Raw genomic sequence first — 19,099 nt, 5'->3', positions numbered from 1 at the left:
ACTGATGAGACGAACGGGGCCTTGAAGCTCCTCGCCATGTGACTGAACGGGCAAAGAAGGGGATCTCGATGGCGTCTGCAAGGGTTCGTGGCGAACTAGTGTAGCCGGTCCTTACTTAACTCAGGTTAGGTGTTTTCCCCAAGTAGGTTGGTGTGTTGCCGACGACGTTGTTCGCCCTTGTATGGCACGTATACATGTACATACCTCCTACTTAGTACTCCTTACCCATGCGGGCATAGTACGTTCACTTCACCACCCTAGTCCCGATACACAGCAGCTAACAGGCCCCCAGACTAAGGCTGGGAACGAGCTAGCCTCAGACTCACACAGATCAGATCCGATAGAATGTAAATGAGGTGAGACCTCAAGCGAAAGCGCAAGATGGGTCGGTGGATGTGGTGCAACCACCGCACCCGTTGGCCCTTCGGTAGTCGACGCCTCGAACTCAATCGCCTCCCATCAGGGACGCCATCGGGGCCATCTCCAGCCACGGGCTTAAGCCAGTACAAGGTTACCAGAATTTAAATGCAACATCCGATCTTCGACGCAACACGATTTCAAATATTTTGTTGATCACACTCTGATTCAGTTTCGTTTGGAACTTATAAGACATCTACGGAGAATTCCCGTGAAGTTTTGTTAAGTTTGTGGGTCTTCGCGGTGGAACTCTCCTGCTATCACCGTTTGGGGGCCCGGGCCAAAGCACACTAGGCTTAGCATCTACATGACATACATACAAAGTACGTACATACACACATACATCCTGTACATATTTCCTTCTTCCGTATCATTGACGCCACCGAACCTAACTAAAAGAAAGAAAGAAGGGAGGAAAGAAAAAAAAGGAACTTTAAGAAAGTCGAGGAAAAATGCAATGACCATGGGATCTGTCAATGGTATTTCCCGAGCCGATCATTCTGATCTTTTCCCCACCTTCAGTGTTGATGACCTGCGAAAATCGCCATTTCCCGGACTTAAGTGTTAAGTTCAATAACATGTCTGTGCGAAATGCCTCGCTCTGTCAGGGCTTCAGCCGATATTCAAAGTACTTTCAGAAACCCGTCAGTTTGAATGCTTTTGTTGCATGATGATCGATCTGGATATAGAAACTTTAGTCGAACTGGAATACAAAAAAAAATACTCATCTGTCAGGGTTTCAACTAACCTCGAGAACCGCTTATTTAAATTTCTTCTTCCACTTCGGGTTTCCTGTTCACGTACAGATTCTCAGTCATGCGCATATGCACCAGAATGCAAAGGCACCCAAAGGAGACCGAAGAGTAAAGGGTCACTTTCTCTCTTTTGATCGGCGTCTTCCAGGATTCCTGGCCTTGCATAGCTATCGTCTCGAGAAATGAAGGTATCCAAATATGCGGATACCTATCTTTTACGATAGATCGGACAAGAGAAGATTCTTGAGCTTGTCCGAGGATGCCCGACATATTTTATTGGGCAGCCTTCAACCTCGTGGTAAGTGAAACCGGAATGCACCTCCACGCCGCATGTTGCATTGCTGCGAGATCCCCTCACGACTTCAAACCAGAATTACGAGACGCCAATACACTGTGCAACAGAGCACATGCCTACCCGGCTCAGTCACTGTATACATCCCCACACTCTAACCCTCATGGGTTGATTGATATAATCAACATCCTTGTATATCTAAATCCGAGCCCGGTACCCAAAACAATAAAAATTGTGGGTCTCATACAAGGCACGACTGAGTGTAGCGGAAATGTTTAACTTGAGGCTAAGTTCAGACGCTCTTAAATTTCGTCCCGGCGGAACGTCCCTCCCTTTGATTGCCGATCTCAAGCCAATATCGCCTCATTTCATGGCTTGATCGTATCGAAATAACTTAATCAAGTTAAATCAAAAAGTTCGCCTCCACCTCTAGCGATATCGCTAGGGAAACTTCTCCGAACCCGCGCCCTAACGTTAGTAGGCAATCAAGTCCTATCAACCTGATTAAAGACTATTTATCTGCAAGGATCTATGGCCGCTGGCATATAGGGCGGCTAGGCAGTGTCTAGTTTCATCTGACAAGTTCTCGCAACATGTTCAGAGGTACAGCCCAGAGCATTCTCGGTCGAGTCGTCGATCCTAGCTTACAGTCTGACTAGTCCGGTTTAAGAGTCTTACGAGCGGGTTATATATACGTACTTAAGTATATGTACCAAAGCATTTATGGGTTTAACTATCGCCAATATTACTCTATCGTGAATAGGTTTTTAGAATTTACCTCGACGAAATGTGTACAAGGTATCTGGTAATCTGAATCGGCCGCCAGTACCATGGGTACTAACCTTTCTTTGACAATCGGATACACCAGAGCCCTGGATGATCAACCAGTGCCAATTCCAAGGAGTTGGGTTTGTGATTATACGGGATACTGTTTACAGGCAACCGCCACATGATGTCGACGGCGAGAATCCTGAGTGCACCTCATTCCCTAATTTACCATCCGAGGCGTCCCCGTAGATCAGGGTGAACAGGGCAAGGCCCCGCCCAATATCCACAAAACGTCCCGCTTATCTGAGCAGCCGCCTGTTCTAGGCCCAAGTTTTGACCAGGGCACGACGCCATTGACACAATCAACCACCGAAATGGTTGGTGTTCGTCCACCTTGGTTTCCAAATTTGGCGGCCTGAAAGCCACATCGCTCGATCTAGCTCTGGTGACCCTCTCAATAGGCACAGTATGCCAAGCGGAGTTTTCCCTTGAGCCATTCAGTGTTCATGATCCCGGGTCGAACGGCGAATCTCTGCAACGTTAACATTGGACTTGAGATCCTATTGCAAAGTTATTAATTAAAAGGAGAAGATGTTGCGCTTAATCCGTCTGTTTCCCGGGTCCGATCGTGAGTCCCCACAATCGATGGGTTTGCTATTGCAAACATGCAAGATGCAATGATTCCGAGCAGCCAATTGGTTTCTGTCCCGAATATTAGTACCCCTCGCTAGTGTCTTTCCAGAGTATCAGGTCGTCAACGTAGAGGTACATCCATACAAAGTACTGAAAGAACGGTGCGGCAGATCGCGATTCGACCCCCCCTGGTGTCAAATTAAAGGTATGTGTGCCGAACATGTCCAGAGATCGGAGACTTGACCTGGTTTTGGGGTTTTTGCAGTTTTCCTGCAGCGTCAAGGACGTCTGATACGTCCAAAATGGCCGATGGCCGTCTCCCTGGCTTTGTATGAGAAAACAACGTGCTTGACAACTTAGAAAGAAGCCCATAAATTTCCATTCCAAATCCCTACGACCGAATAAGAAAATACGACAAATTGTATTCCGACAGAAGAATGAAAAAACAAAAAAAAAATGGAATGGAAAAAGTAAGTAAGAAAACAAGAAAATATGCTAATCCTGCAACTGTAGTACATATGTACACCGTACATACTTGCAGTGGCCTTGGCTGAGGAGCTTCAGCCCAGGTACGCATGTGTACCGATCTATACTACACCCGCTGTACCGAACAAGCCAAAATGTGATAGCCATTTCCCGCAAATTTTAAAACCACTCTCCGTCCAGGTTGTGCAGCTACGAGGATAGTATTCGCTACGGTCTATCTGGTTACTTAAAGAGGTCGACATAAGCTGCATGGCTGAAGCGTTATTCTTGAAAACCAAGCATTCATTTCGACAACCCCTTCATTCCTGCCTTTTCCCATCAAGAGCTAGTGCTTTTTTTCCCCTTCCTATTCATCCTAGGTATATCCTATTTTTATATAGAAAGAAAAAATTTTATATACCACTTTTGATCAGAGCCATATCCACCATATCTACTTAAACATCCAACTATCTCGCTTGAAGCTTTCTTATAACCTAGAATATCAGTATTTAGCTTTGGCTACGTTACACAGATTTCAGGGGAGCAGTATCCATCTTGCCTAAACCGGACCAAGAGCGTTAGACTTTTCTTCTTCGAGATAACTTCAGAGTTACACAAGCTTGTCATTCACCTGGCTTGGGTCTCTTCGAGGTTACACGAACACCAACTGCTTTTCTTATTTCTTATTCTATCGGCTATATTATTATACTATATCTATATCTACTACTTAGGTATACTAGGTATAGGTATATACTATATCGATATATATAGGATATCGACTCGATACAATTTTAAAAAATTTATAAAATGGCAGAGTGCAACGGATATCGGCAACCGGATTACCCAAGATGGGCAGCAGGACATCCTCCACGACCTCCCCGACGCAAGCCACACAAGGAAAGGGGTGTCTCCTCGATTGTAGAATGGCTATGGAACATATATGCTCAAAGGAAACCTGTAGACTTGGATTTTTGGTTCACAACAAGTTTAGAACCCTGGTTGCGACTACACAGGAGGAAAATAAATCAAATCAGGTCGATTTTACAGAGATGCGGCCAGGACATAAGTGTTGACGATCCGGAAATGAAGGACCCGGTAATCTATTCATTTAGATGGTATGAGTGTTATATTGCTTTGATGTTTGTCGCTGTTCGGGACTACCAGAAGGCACTGGGTTTGAACCTAGACGCCGAGGACATCGAAGAGCTTGAGATGGATGGGACGCTTGATCTGTTGGATCAAAATGTGGAATATACTTGTCATCACGTCAAAGTCGCCATTGAAATACTGGAGTGCTTGGAGGAGGACTTTCTTCGAAAACACCCAGTAGCAGATATCTATATTAATGCTTTGAATGAAGCATCTGTGTTTGTATTGAAGGTATGGATACATATTGATAACACTGTTTAGGTATAGCCTGTCATCAATTACATCTCAATTCTAATATATTCTACTAGATATACGGCTTTGGCGATTGGATCGGCCCAATTACAGATTCAAAAATCGAAGGCGATCCTATTGGAACTTACCTTAGTTGGTTCCAGCAGCCCTTCTCAGTTATCAGAGCTCGGGACAAACTCGATTACAACATTGCCGCCGCCCGGGAGGGCTACTCTACGTATTTCCGGACAAGGTTCGGGGTCACCCACGCCAAGTTAGCGACCGTATTCGAAGAGATAGAGACAGCTCCCTCTTCCTCGCCACCGACAGTAACTGAAGACATCGAAAGCGGGGGCTCCGACTCGGTACACATGCAAGAAGTGGTTCATACTGAGACGTACACAGATAAGTCTGTCGAAGAGAGTTCGGTCTTGCCCCCGAGCTGCGATTGTAGTGTCGCCATGTACTATCACGGCCCACCTGTGGAAATGTATTCCACCCCTCAAGATTTCTCGTCACGCTCTTCGGAGCAACTTCAGCCACTTGCTAACTCCTGGGATAGCATGGAACAAGTCCAGTACACAAATATCGTTAACGTAGAGCAGCCTGTCCAACCGGATTTATCAAACCAATGGAGCTACGCTAATCAATATGATCCATATATGGGGTTTATCTGGGATCAGGAGTATAATATCATGTCATAGAATTATCAGCTGATCAGTCTGATCAGAGTACAAGGAGCCAACTCTGGTATTATTTCTCACACTCCGACAAGCATGTTACCGCTGGCGTGGTGGTTTGCTCTTGGTTCCCTTCAGATTGTAATACGGAGTTATATATTGCTGGGCTCGTTATTTTTTCTATTTATTGTTTGGGCGGTTCTTGGTGGCGGTCTCTTGGTTTTTTGCTCTTGGTTCCAGTTACCTTTTGTGGGATATACGTATATACCTATCTTTATCTGCCTACTTAAGTACTTATGAAGTTAACGAGGCCCGTAATTATTGTGGTTTCAACGTTTCTCGGATTTAAATTCTAAGTGTACCTTTCCCAAGATTTTCTCGGTTTCTAGTTTTTGTTTTTCACGTTGTCTGTTTCCCACACGTCTATAGGATTAGTCTGGATCGATAGATTACCTTGGAAAATCAACATGACATTTCGCTATATTATAGAAAAATTCAAATCCATCTCTAGCAAATTTAAACTCGTCTTGTGGTATCTTCTTGGGGAATATCCTTTATGAGTAGCTAGCCGGACTTGGTTAAATTTCGCCTTCCCCTTGGTTTTTTACATATAAACGCATGTTTACTAGGTACTTAGGTATCTATCCAAAATTACTTAAGCTGTCTATTACAAACCACCGATTAATCGGGATATCTAGGTTTATTTCATCATCGTTGCGCCGAACGTTTTATACTTAAGGTTTCGTTCGATGGGATACTCGTAGAGGGTCTGTGGACCTACTATCTCAGCGATCAAATGACCATCTACGTGCATATAATATTAATATCTAACCTCACCATCATGGTCATAATTTTCATCACACAACGAAATAATGGGTGTACGGGTATCTAGACGTCATAGGTAAGCTATTATGGAAACGGCGAGAGCCGACCGGGTAGTAATAATTGCAAAACATATAAGTCCTGCTCGACTTTTGTAACTATCTCTAAGTTTTGAGTCCAAGAGTACCTACCCACATACTAGATACTCCTAGTCCTATAAATTTTATTAAGTACCTAATCGGTGGGTGATCGTCTGGCTCCGGGACTAGAACAGGCGCTATCAAGGAGACCTATATCACTACCAAGCTTAGTATATAGCAGCACCGATCATGGGAATCAAATCCAATACCCTCTACTTCGGTGAGCAGAATAATAGGATTCCTTTGTGGAAGTACGGGTTCGCATAAAGCCTACTTTATCTCTACATTCACTGTACAAAACTGGGGGCCGACGATGGCTCGCTGAAAGAAAAATTTTAGACCACAAGGGCGCTTCCCGGCGGTAAAAGATAAAATACCTCCTATGCACCCTCAGAAGTCTTATCCAATCACTAAAGGCACGTCCGCATATGTGGCAGAGTACATGAGTAACTTCAGCTTTTCGAGAGTATGTACGTATGTACCTACGAGTATCATATGGTTCTATTAAGAGACCCCTCCCTTGCGTGATATTCCCTCTAACTATATGCAACGAGACAACTGATGCAGTTATGCATATGCAGTAGATGTGTTACAGCAAGCAGGTTTTTTGAGCAGGAAGGCCCGCCACTCCATGAATAGAGGGGGAAACAGGCCAATAGACATTTTCAGATGAATCGAGCTAAAGGAGCTGACAAGGGTGAGAAATTTGAAGTGCATGTTTGATGAGTCCAGAATGACCTAACTGATGAGATGCTCTCGCCATCCAATAGTAGCACGGAACGAAACGACAAGGGTGAATGTGGATGGGGCCCGTTAAGAGCGGCCGGTCAGGATGTATTTATGCAGGTTTGAGGTTGCAGAATAGATTGAATTGTTGATTGGGTAGGAAGAACCGACCGCGGACTGTAAATCCATACTGCCCTGTTTTTGCCTGAAGCCATATATGATCCATAGATCAGGATTCCTGCCTCTTCATGGATCACCCTCTGCCTGTGTAGCCTCCCAGTGGACGGGCGTATCCGATATTACGCCTGTTCAGCTGCAATTATTTTTTTCCCGGGATTTAACTATTAGCATGCTGCATCGAACTTGCAGAGCTAACAGAAGTACCCCTGCTTTGTGAATTCAGTTGGAGGAGTTTTGACTAAACATTACCTATATCAGGCCCAAGGTCCGGGTTGCAACATTGTCAATCCAATCAACGGATGCATGTCACGTTTTGATGCCGCAATCAAAGTGTCTTTCGCAAGAAAGCAGGTACCCTTACTAAGCCAATACCATGCCTTTTGTGGCTGGTTAAGAATGGAGATCCCGGGGTCTAACTGCACATGTACGTGCTATAACACAGCCCGGTTGGATATCGCATGGCGAGGAATGTGTTGAAGAGAAGAGCCTCCAATCCCATTGTTTCGCAGTTTTGCGTTGAGCTGTTGCAATAACCAACATAACACGTGATCAGTTACCATTTGATCATGTGATCTGTATACTGTTTGCTTCACTAGCTTAGGGCAAGCCCTATTTAGCTCCCAACGCGGATTTCCAGATTAGATGCGGGCTTGGCACAGTGCATGTCGAAATTTTGGTCTAACATCCCCATTCAAGGTCTCGTCAAACCTACCCATACTTCAAGGTCATCATCGCCGTTGTCGACACTTCCATATCCTACACGACACACCCTCTCGACCCCTAACACTCCGCAAATATGGCTCGTGGACCGTTAGTACCCTCCGAAACCATTTCCTTTCGTTTAAGATCCCGCGATACCATCAACTTCGTTGCCAGTGGCGTTCTTTTGTGGGATAGCTTGTGGGAAGACGAATTCGAATGTATATGGATGAAGAACGACCATTGGTAGCGAAGAGGATTAGATCTATGGAATCGTTGCTTTTGCCTGCGTATTTGATGCTAATTGGCAATGTAGAAAGAAGCACATGAAACGCCTATCGGCGCCATCCCACTGGCTGCTCGACAAACTCTCCGGCACCTACGCTCCACGACCGTCCCCTGGTCCTCACAAGCTCAGGGACTGCCTTCCTCTGATGTATGTCAAATATCCGACTTACGAGTGAATTTACTGTCTGGAATTTGTGCGTCTAATGGTGGTTTTTTCGTCTGAATTAGAGTCTTCCTCCGAAACCGTCTCAAGTATGCTTTGAATGGCAGGGAAACCAATGCCATCGTCATGCAGCGCCTTATCCAGGTCGACGGAAAGGTCCGAACTGATGCCACCTTCCCAGCCGGTTTCATGGATGTTATCACCATTGAGAAGACTGGCGAGCACTTCCGTCTCATCTACGACACCAAGGGTCGTTTCACCATCCACAGAATCACCCCAGAGGAGGCCAAGTACAAGCTGTGCAAGGTCCGAAGAGTTCAGCTTGGACAAAAGGGAATCCCATACCTCGTTACACACGATGCCCGAACGTAAGTTTTCATATTTAGCTGGTCCATGAATATCAGTGTGATAAGTACCAGAAGGTTAACTTGCGTGGGAATGATATAGAATCCGTTACCCAGACCCATCTATCAAGGTCAACGACACCGTCCAGGTTGACTTGGAGACTGGCAAGATTAATGATTTCGTTCCTTTCGATACCGGTGCCATTGTCATGGTCACTGGTGGTCGTAACATGGGTCGTGTCGGTGTCATTACTCACCGTGAACGCCACGACGGTGGTTTCGATATTGTTCACATCAAGGACGCCATCGACAACTCCTTCGCTACCCGATTGAGCAACGTTTTCATCATTGGAACCGACAAGCCCTGGATCTCCCTACCCAAGGGCAAGGGTGTCAAGGTTGGTGGTGTTCCGTCCGGACTTGATACCAAATTGTACATACTGACATTATATTCTACAGCTTACCATCGCCGAGGAGAGAGATCGTCGTCGTGCTGCTGCCTAAAGCGCCTAAATTCGTTACTTTTCTTATTTAATATACGGTGTTTTTTGACTCTGTTCATTTTCCTACGCTTATTCCTCCATTGTTGGGCTGTACATTTTTCCTCCGCTGTTTTCTCTTGCTCGGGACGTTTTACTCACGAAGCCGCTCCATCATGTCAAATCCTTTTAAGAGCCCTACCTCATCTCATGCAGGCATGTCACCTGGATGATTCCTCCATTACCTCTTCTTCCTTCTTCTTCTACTCATACTCCGATGACGACTTTTCCACAATCCTCAGACTTCCGTCTACGACCTTCTCCTTGTTATATATTATTATACCATCTTCATGGGTGTTCGGTCGTGTGAATGGGAATAAAAGCTCTGGCAATAATACTAGATATTATCCGTGCTCATGAATCAATCACGTGCATAACTGCGGCAGAATCTCCTAGATAAACAGTATCATTCAATAGAATTGTAGCAATTGCATATTTTAGTCATCCGCTCGTGAAACTGACGGTCTGGGCTGGTCTAATTCACAAGCGAGCGCAAGCCGGATCGGTGGCCAAAACTCAACCCGATGTCGGGAAGGGAGCTCTATCGAGACTACAACCTGACTTATTTGACTCAATCGTTCCCCTTAGCTTCATTGGCGGCTAAAAAGGTTCTAACTATCAACGCTTCATTTAAAGACTCCGAGTTTTAAACATTTTGTCGAATACTTGTTAGCATTTACTCAGATTGCATTGTATAACTACTCTCCAGTTAATACCGGTCAATTATACCTCACTACCGTCGTCGCCTAAGCTAGGCTATACTTCCACGATGACACAAACAAGAAAAACTTGCGGTATGCACTATTAACGATGAACAAAATACGTTAACCTTTTAAAAACCCTGATTAATTTCCCCGCATAACAGGTGTCCTGGGCTGCACGGGCAGCGTCGGTCAGCGGTTCATTTTGCTACTATCCCAGCATCCATACTTCGATCTCATCGCCGTTGGCGCTTCCAGCAGGTCCGCCGGAAAGGCCTACAAAGATGCTACAAGATGGAAACAGGCCTCTTTGATGCCACAGACAGTGAAGGATATGGTTGTGAAAGAATGCACGCCCGAAGGGTTCACAGACTGTGACATTGTGTTCTCCGGGTTAGACGCTGATGTAGCTGGAGATATCGGTATGACCCTCTCTAACCAATGGGCAGTATAATCAATTCGTAGTTGTTCCTGCTAATATTAATTGTAAAAAATCACTAGAAATGGCCTTCCTCAAGGCTAATATCCCGACTTTTTCTAATGCGAAGAATTATCGACGAGACCCTCTTACACCACTCATCGTACCCCTCGTAAACACATCCCACTTCTCAATCATACCCCACCAGATGAAGACTCACGGCCTATCAAAGGGATTTTTGGTTACTAACGCAAACTGCTCGACTACTGGCTTAGTCGTCCCATTGGCGGCATTGGTCCAAGCCTTCGGACCCCTCTCGGCTGTAGCCGTGACCACTTTGCAGGCTATATCCGGTGGAGGATACCCCGGTGTCCCATCAATGGACATCCTAGATAATGTAGTCCCATATATCTCTGGTGAAGAAGAAAAGATTGAATGGGAAACCGGCAAGATTCTCGGTGGTGTCAATTCCGAAGGTACTGCTTTCGAGATGCTTCAAGTCGCTGTGTCTGCCCAGTGCAATCGGGTTGCAGTGATGGATGGCCATACCGCCTGTGTCAATGTAAAGTTTGAGAGGCAGCCACCACCAAGTATCGATGAAATTAAAGATGCTTTGCGGAAATACAGATGCGAGCCGCAGGAGTTGGGTTGCCCGAGTGCACCAAAGGAGGCTATTGTGGTCAGGGAGGAGGATGATAGACCGCAGCCAAGACTAGATAGAGAAACTGAGGGCGGATATGCAGTGAGTGTTGGTAGGGTTCGTCCGGACAATGTCTTCGACATTAAATTCGTGGCGTTATCGCATAATAGTAAGTCTTCGATTTTATCCATGGCGCCTAACTGTTACAACCAAGTAAGATCTGATACTGACCTTAATTCCCCCCCTTTTTTTTACACTTAGCTGTTCTCGGTGCTGCTGGTTCATCCATTCTCAATGCAGAGGTAGCTGTTATCAAAGGCTTACTGTAGGGCCTATACTTGGGGTCTTGAGCTTGTAAATAGAATCTACGGCTTCTAGGCGGGCATCATGGAGTACGCACCGCGGGATGTGCTCATTATGCATAAAAGCTAAATGATATCCAATCTTTATTATTATTTTATATAGTGCTATAGCTGCAATGCAATGTCCCTCGATATTGTTTAGGTTCTTAGGATTTCTATGGTTATAATTAGGTGAAAAGTGCCGTGTATTCAAATGCGAGTTTAAACAAGCAAGTATTTGGGTAGATACAATCTCACAGCGCTGAAGTATACGCATAATAAGTGGGGTTTAACGGGAAAAGTGATATATTAAAACGCATTTATACAATGGTTACGTCTATAAGGTGCTGTAGTAACATAATATGCTTCCCGAACCATGAAGACGCCCTCCAATTGGATCCAGTGATAGTAGCGGTAACAGTAGAAACAAGAACGGAAGCCAAAATTACCTAAGTGCTTTCTGAAAGAAAAAGAAAAAGAAGAAAAGCCCAAATAAAACTAAAATACAGTCTTTGGCGAAAAGGAGCTCTGTCGATGACGCAGGGCCAAGCAGTCATCACAGAAGATTGACTTGGGTCAATTTAGTGGATCTCAGGCGAGATCACGTCGACTATCTTTCCTGGATTCAGGAGCCAGCTGTTATGAGCAGTTCCATACATTAGCGCATGTCCACAATAATAATAAAGCCGCCAGATATATGTACGACTGGGATAAGCTTACAGAGGATCCAAAGCGAGTTTCACTTTCCGCATAACACCGATAGTATCGACCCCCAATTCTTTTAAGAGATACTCCTGTTGAAAGTTAGCGGCCTGAGCGGCAGTGTGGTTGAGGTTAAGGGATACGCAATGCATATCATCCAGGGATAAGTGTACTGACCTTTTTACCGAGGCCCACGCCATGTTCACCCTATAGAGGTATCTTAGAGAATGTCTCGTGATCTGGGTAACTAGTCTTTGGAACTTACGGTGCATGTACCCTCCATTTCAAGAGCACGGTCGACCATAGTGTGGACACACTGCTCGACAGCGGCCCGTTCCTTCGGGTTGCTTTTGTCATACATGATACTCTCATGGAAATTGCCATCGCCGATATGGCCGAGGACACTTGCAAACATTCCTAAGTCGTCAAGCTCCTTCTTCGAAAGCTCTATCAGGGAGTTATGCGTGTCAGCTTTTCCCACTTCTTTCAAAACGCAGGGGGTGCCAGCATGCGTTGACGGGATCTAAATGCAACAAGTTGGGGGTATATTACCGATGATATCAGCGAGCCTTGAAAGAGGCACTGCAACATCTGTTGACCAGACATCGCCACTCTTTTCACGTAATGCAAGCATGCTCCATAACGCCTCCTTTCTTGCAGACCACAGCGTCTTTTGCTCCTCGATTGTTCGTGCAAATTCGAACTCTCCACCGTTAAAGTCCTTCGCAATCGCCCTGACGGTGTCGATATCTGCTTGAATCTACCCCCAGGAAAGATTAATTAGCCGAACGGTACGTACTTGGTGTATATATGCAGCTTATCATAGAAATTTTGCCGGGCGCCGTCAAGTAGGGTCCAATCAGGGTGTCGAAATGCCCAATTATTACGAGGATATAAGGATATGATGCATAGTTTGACTGGTATACGTACCCCTGACTGAGTTCCTGAGAATCTGGACTCGTGATCATTGGCAATGGTCAGCGGTAAATGCGGCGGAAACAAGTTCAGAGTGAGCTCGTGGCTCATTTCGGTGGGGTGTCAGACTCACTTAAAGAAGAGAGTGGGCTCTTCTTTCCACACCTTCTTAGTCGACTTAGACTTGTTGATAACCATCATTTGCACCTCGTCCATTATTTCGACAGCAGCTACTTGGACTCCGGATCTGATGACTTTTGAAGCGGCTGCAGCTGCTTCTCTTATTGAGGGGAAGGTTACGACTGCAACGCTAGTTTCCGGGGGTATAACTGCGAGCTTTAGGGTGATTTCAGTAACCAATCCGAGAGTTCCTTCAGACCCAATGAATAGGCTGTTAAGATTGTATCCCGCTGAAGACTTCCTGTAATTGATTTAATGAAATAAATATCAACTCTCGGTGTTTCAAGGCCTTGCTTTTGGACTAACCTCGGACGCTTTCGAGTTTTGATAATTGTTCCATCCGCGAGTACAACCGTAAGGTTGATGACCCAGTCTTTCATCGTTCCGTATCGAACGGCATTAGTTCCACTAGAGATAGCTTAATATTGCAATGCAGGCGTTTTTCTGTGATGATTAAAAGGCTTACCTGCAATTTGTGCCCACCATTCCTCCAATTTTAGCCTTGTAAGCAAAAATTAGTTAAGATATCGACAAGGTGAAATTTACAATAAGCATACCGTTGGGCCCGGGTCCACAGGAAAGAATAAGCCTGTGTTTTGTATGCTTTCATTAAGCGACATCCAAGATACTGCTGGCTGAACTACGACATCCATACTGGGAGTTATTCAGCTTCTTAGCCTCTAGGAAAAAGGTATATTTGCGTGCACTTACTCGTCTTCATGCATAGCTACTATCTGGTCCATGTTGGAAAAGTCTACACTCATGCCACCGTATGGGGCAGAGAAATTTCCCTCAAGACTTGATCCACCGGAAAATGGAACTATCATCTCGATCGTTAACAATTAAGCTCTGATATTAGAGACGGTGTCACTTGGGAGAAGAAGAAAAACGTACTCATCGGGACCCGGTATTTATGACATGTTTTGGCAATAACCGAAACTTCTTGAGTGTTTTTAGGATATACAACGGCGACTGGTAGTCTTTCGACATTCGTTGTAGACCATTCGGAATAACCATGAAGAAGGAGATCTTCATCGTCGGTGCTGATAGCATCATCACCAAGCAAATCACGAATCTCATGAATGGCCTAGTAAATATATATATCTACGTTAGTTGTGCCTATAATATTTGCAATCATATACATATATTCAATGGCTGTTGCAATGCGGTTGGGCACCGGTCTGCGACTTACATTTTGCATATCCTTAGCGGACCCATAAACCGGGATATCTCGTAGATTATGGACAGTAGATGCCTCCAAGGCAGGGTTTCTCTCAGTCCCCTTGATCCCCCAGAAATATGTTCCAAATCCAGTGAAAGCGGAAAGAGCCAATGCTCTGGGCATGGACCAAGGACCTGCCTTTCCAGGCCCATAAGAACCCGGATTTGGGTTTTGGCGATAATTCGAGTTTGTTTTCGACTTGGAGGTCGATGCATAGGATCGAGAGCGCCCAGGAAGATTACTTGTTCTTAATGGCCTCCTTGTGAGAACTCCGAGTTTTGAAGGGACTGATAGGAAATCTCTTGCCATAAAGGCGTTGAGCATAGCTCTGTTGGAAGCCATGCTTGTATGTGCTGCGTTGAGCGGCAAATGCTGCAATGTTTGCGAAGATATCGCTTCCTAAGCTCGAATTAAAGTCTTATAGGAGCGAACGACCCCGCGGTATAGTACCGAACACAGCTGCGGGCTGAGTACTTCTTAGTTCGAATATGCGAGGCGGTATAGCGGAATACCAGAGCCAAGATTATATATTCGGACTATAGCGTCTGAGTTTATCCTCGAATTCGGGTCGTTAGTGAATGACGGATAGAAAAATTGGGGAATTTTCCTTCCTTATGTGTCTACTTGGAAGAAGAGTGAGGGAATTGATAGGGGAAAAAAATAAATATATATGGGACTTTGCTTACATTGTGCCAGTATATCAAGGCAAGGTACTCGGTTTAAGTACTTTGAGTACTTTGGTTCTTGGTTGAGGATGTACTTGTCGAGTGGATCTCCTTCAAGTATGCCAGAAGCTATCTTTGCAATGGTCGAAGCTCGTTCTCCATACCCAGGTCACAAGAGCTCTCTTAACTAACTAGTTCTGTTGTAACCCGCCCCGCTGTGATTAGCTGACGAATTAGAGAAGATATGCAAGTACTTGAGTACTAGTAAGTTAGTAAGTAAGTAAGTTAAGTATTTAAGTACTTTAATCGTCTACTAGCATTCCATCCGGGTCCACAACTTGAGAGGGGCTTTTTATTTAAAAAAAAAAAAAAAAAAAAAAAAAGGGAACAGGAAAGGGAAAAGAAGAAGAAAAAAAAATGCAGACTCGTGTAATGTATGTATGTATGTAGAGCTTTGTGGGGTTTTGTCGGTGCGAGTCCACGTCGAGAATCGATTGGTGGGTGCGCAGGACGGGGCCCGCCTGTTCGTCGTTTTTTTAGGCCGCTTGTGATATAAATTGTTAACGTCCCCAAGCCTAAGGCAAACGGAGTATAAGGCGATGGGGCCTGCCAAAGCTAATCTGTGATATCGAGCCGAATATCGCCACTAGACTAAAGCGGGAGCGCTTCCTGGCCTGGGACCCCGGGATTTTGTCGCAAAAGTTCGATATTATATCCTCGGGTGTCGAGACGGCTATTTACGTAGCCAGTGCATATATGTAAGTACTTGACTACCTACTTGGGTATGTGCACTGAGAAGCAGGTGTGATATGATACCCGTTAATAGTTACAATAGACGAAACGCAACCAATCACCATACATAGTAGCCAAGTAGGAGTAGTAGTTACTGCAAGAGATCTCGAGAAGGGTTTAAATTTCTAGAAAAGGCTGCTGGAGTTGTCGCAATTATATATACGCACTCGAACAGCCCGGGCTCTATGTACGGAATACCCAGGTTAACGTTCTAAACCAATCCTGCTGGGTTGCAGCCGAAGATAGGTAGGAAACTATCGCAGACGAATGGCAATAATCTCTCGGGACAGGCTCAAGACAAGCTGCTACTTCCTTTTTTTGGCTCGAAATCGTACGAAGATACGATGTCATATCAGCGGCCTGGCCTGGATGTGTATCAGATTTCCGCATTTTCACTTCCCCCTTTTCCTCTAGAATTACCCTCAACGCTTCCTTTCCTTCTTCTTATTCTTATTATTATTATTATTATTATTTTTTTTTTTTTTTGTTAGGTTAAGGTCAAGCATGGACGGCATGGCCACGGCTAGTGCTAACTAGTGCTTTGGAGAAAAAGAAAGCCTCTTGAGGAACATAACAATGCAAGGCATAATACATAGGACAGGCGGGAAGGGAAATAAAGAAAGAAGAAAGAAGAAAAAAGAAAAAGAAAGAAAAAAGGATGTTAAGTGATATAAGCGACAACAGCGAACATCCCAGAGCTATGTAGAATCCTAGCTTGCCTTGCCTGCCATGAATCGATGAAGTTTCGGGAAAAAATATGATCCAATGTGTCGGCTCCAATTTGCACTTTTTTCTTCTCCCTCTCTTGACAGCAAACTGCAAAAAGGAAATCTGATTTGAGACTCGGAACTCTGCTCTGGATGGTGAATATTCGAGAAACCCCTCAGCCTGTCATAGTCATACAGAACACAATGTTACGTCTGTCTTAGTCAACTAGTCACGAGCGAGGATGCAGCCTGTCCTGTAAAATTCTCAATTCAGATATCCAAGTACTCGCTTCTGATTCTGCATCGCATCATTTTTTTATAAAATATTCCCGCGCCAGCCAGCAGCCTGGCACTGATCTCGCGAGCAGTTGCCGAAATGTTTTGATCGGTTTCGGCAGGCCTTTTTGTTTTCGACAAGATTATGTTGATTCTCCATTCATTGGTTTGAAACCATGGCCACGGACGAGGTCCCTTACATCGTCTCGAAACCCGTTACACCCGTTCAGCAATTGCGGGGTATTTGTACCTACGTCGACTAATAGGTGTTAGGATTTGCCGCACACCCCCTGGTTTGATTTCTGGGCGTAGCGGGAGCTAGAGACGTTCTTCGACATCGAGACGAAACTGCTAGCTTGCAAGCTAGTAGATGAGACGATGTCTTATCAATCGGTATATCGTTACGCGGTACAATATCTATGACAAAGAAGAAGGCGAAGAAGAAGGCTTGACCGGGTCTATGACGGCGGTCTTGAATCGATGTGAGGAATCCTATGTTGAAAACCCGAATTCGAATTCCATATCCCGCCGTCAAACGGGTGTTCGGTCGGTCCTAGGATCTTCCACCCCAGCAAATCCCGAACATTCGTTCGTTGGACATATTACTATTATGCACAGATCGCCGAAATAATATGGCAGAACTACTCCGTAGTGAGTATATATGTAGGTATGTAAGTACGGAGTACATGTTCATGTAATTGAAAGGAATCATGCGGGTTTGCCTCCCCGGAGACACTGCTCCGTTCTGCCCCCAAGATTTGACGAGGCATCCCACGCGTGACCTACCAATTGTTTCAAGATTTTCAACAAGTCGGGCACTTTTCTCCACATCGTGGGGTGGATTCATGTATAAATTTCTGCTGTGTTGGTTTCCCGCACGGTTACGGAATTGTCCAAAGGGCGGTTTGTATAAAATGGTTGATTTTCGGCCGGGGCTTGCCTTGCATCCAAGACTTGGTGATATCATTTGGTAAAGGTTGCCAGTCACAGTCTGCAAGACGCAGGGGCAGAGTGCAAGTACTCAAGTACTTACTTACACACATACCGTGTATACTGTGTACATGCGGTACCGTCACATACATACCCCTAGGCCCCAGTGAGCCTCCAACCCTCTCCATAAAAATTCAAATTTCTCAGACGTGACTGGGGACGACTTCAAATTGTGGCGGTCTTAAGATCTTGGGAATCGATTGGACAATATATATATACTTACATACGAAGTACATACTTCTCGAGCAAGTATTTGGGTACTTACTCATGCATGTATTGAATCTTGCTACTGAATTGCAATTCTTGCTCGCTTGTGAACAGCGTGCATTGCATTGCATTGCATCTCGGTCGTTAATACCGATCGAGAAGAACTTGGGACCAACCTGAGCATTCTTTAATCTCTTTGTCAGATTAACTTTATAGTCTAGTATATAAAATATATAGGCAGAAGCATAAAATCCGGATGACAATTGAATCGCTGGGATTTGCAATTTGGGGGCTTCAGGCACCAGCTATGCACAAACTAGAAACTAATATAAATATACAGAGGTGGTATATTACTTGCATATGTGACCAACTTTGAATTCATGAAACCGTGGGATGTGTGCACGTATGTACGTGAAGGGCGAACAAAGTTGCCGATGACTATTGCCTTTGATAAGATCGTACGATTCTGTCCCTTGTCCATATTACCTCCTGGTTGACGTGACGAGCTATAGCCTCCGTGAGATCTATTATGTACCCAAGTACTTAATGTGAATGCACGACACGTATATCTGCATCAATATCGACCTTGCATACTTCACATATACAGTATTTAGGGGGGGGGGGGGGTCCCGGAACACAGATAATCCGATCTAGATTCAAGGTTGCAACTAAGACCAAGTTGTGGATTGGGATAGCGCACGGCGGCTGTAGCCCATATTAATTAACTGGGACCTAGATAGCTATAACGCTAACTTTGTACGCTGTATGCACTGGCCATGATGTACGAGCAATATGCTGTGGAACAGTGGTTAGAGAAGAAATTCAATGGTGGTCCGGTGGTGGTAGTAGTCTCGGAGCCGTGCTTTAAGTACTATAGTACTATGTCAACGCCATAAACCAGTAGGCTAAATTACTAATTATAGCAAACCAGTTTATACGAGCAAACTTCAATATATTGCAAGGCAGGTTGGACGGGTGTAAGTCTCCGATGCTGAATCGCGAGGACATGACGGTACCATGGCATGCCATGGGGTCACACCAGAGTGCGTTGT

The 19,099-nt window shown here is 44.9% G+C and overlaps 4 protein-coding genes across 4 annotated transcripts; 3 read left to right on the top strand and 1 right to left on the bottom strand.

Moving 5' to 3' along the window:
• Positions 1-4,137: 4,137 nt before the first annotated feature.
• AOL_s00079g70 (uncharacterized protein) lies at positions 4,138-5,414 on the top strand (the record flags this gene model as incomplete). The annotated part of the gene is made up of 2 exons (XM_011123945.1): positions 4,138-4,710; positions 4,788-5,414. 2 exons carry the CDS (start codon positions 4,138-4,140, stop codon positions 5,412-5,414), a joined length of 1,200 nt encoding a protein of 399 aa, XP_011122247.1.
• A 2,640-nt stretch (positions 5,415-8,054) lies between these two features.
• Positions 8,055-9,256, top strand: AOL_s00079g69 (uncharacterized protein; the record flags this gene model as incomplete). The annotated part of the gene is made up of 5 exons (XM_011123944.1): positions 8,055-8,068; positions 8,274-8,393; positions 8,474-8,776; positions 8,856-9,150; positions 9,212-9,256. 5 exons carry the CDS (start codon positions 8,055-8,057, stop codon positions 9,254-9,256), a joined length of 777 nt encoding a protein of 258 aa, XP_011122246.1.
• An 804-nt stretch (positions 9,257-10,060) lies between these two features.
• On the top strand, positions 10,061-11,379 carry AOL_s00079g68 (uncharacterized protein; the record flags this gene model as incomplete). Its single annotated transcript, XM_011123943.1, has 4 exons — positions 10,061-10,085; positions 10,157-10,414; positions 10,494-11,219; positions 11,312-11,379. 4 exons carry the CDS (start codon positions 10,061-10,063, stop codon positions 11,377-11,379), a joined length of 1,077 nt encoding a protein of 358 aa, XP_011122245.1.
• A 593-nt stretch (positions 11,380-11,972) lies between these two features.
• AOL_s00079g67 (uncharacterized protein) lies at positions 11,973-14,752 on the bottom strand (the record flags this gene model as incomplete). Its single annotated transcript, XM_011123942.1, has 13 exons — positions 11,973-12,027; positions 12,112-12,185; positions 12,271-12,300; positions 12,359-12,540; positions 12,646-12,853; positions 13,024-13,045; positions 13,142-13,429; positions 13,495-13,596; positions 13,655-13,689; positions 13,746-13,842; positions 13,900-14,008; positions 14,083-14,275; positions 14,381-14,752. 13 exons carry the CDS (start codon positions 14,750-14,752, stop codon positions 11,973-11,975), a joined length of 1,767 nt encoding a protein of 588 aa, XP_011122244.1.
• Between the last annotated feature and the right edge of the window lie 4,347 nt (positions 14,753-19,099).

The sequence above is a fragment of the Orbilia oligospora genome (assembly GCF_000225545.1).
Source record: "Orbilia oligospora ATCC 24927 unplaced genomic scaffold scaffold00079, whole genome shotgun sequence".
In the NCBI taxonomy this organism is placed as follows: Eukaryota; Fungi; Ascomycota; class Orbiliomycetes; order Orbiliales; family Orbiliaceae; genus Orbilia; species Orbilia oligospora.
This window is presented reverse-complemented; position numbering and strand designations above follow the sequence as displayed.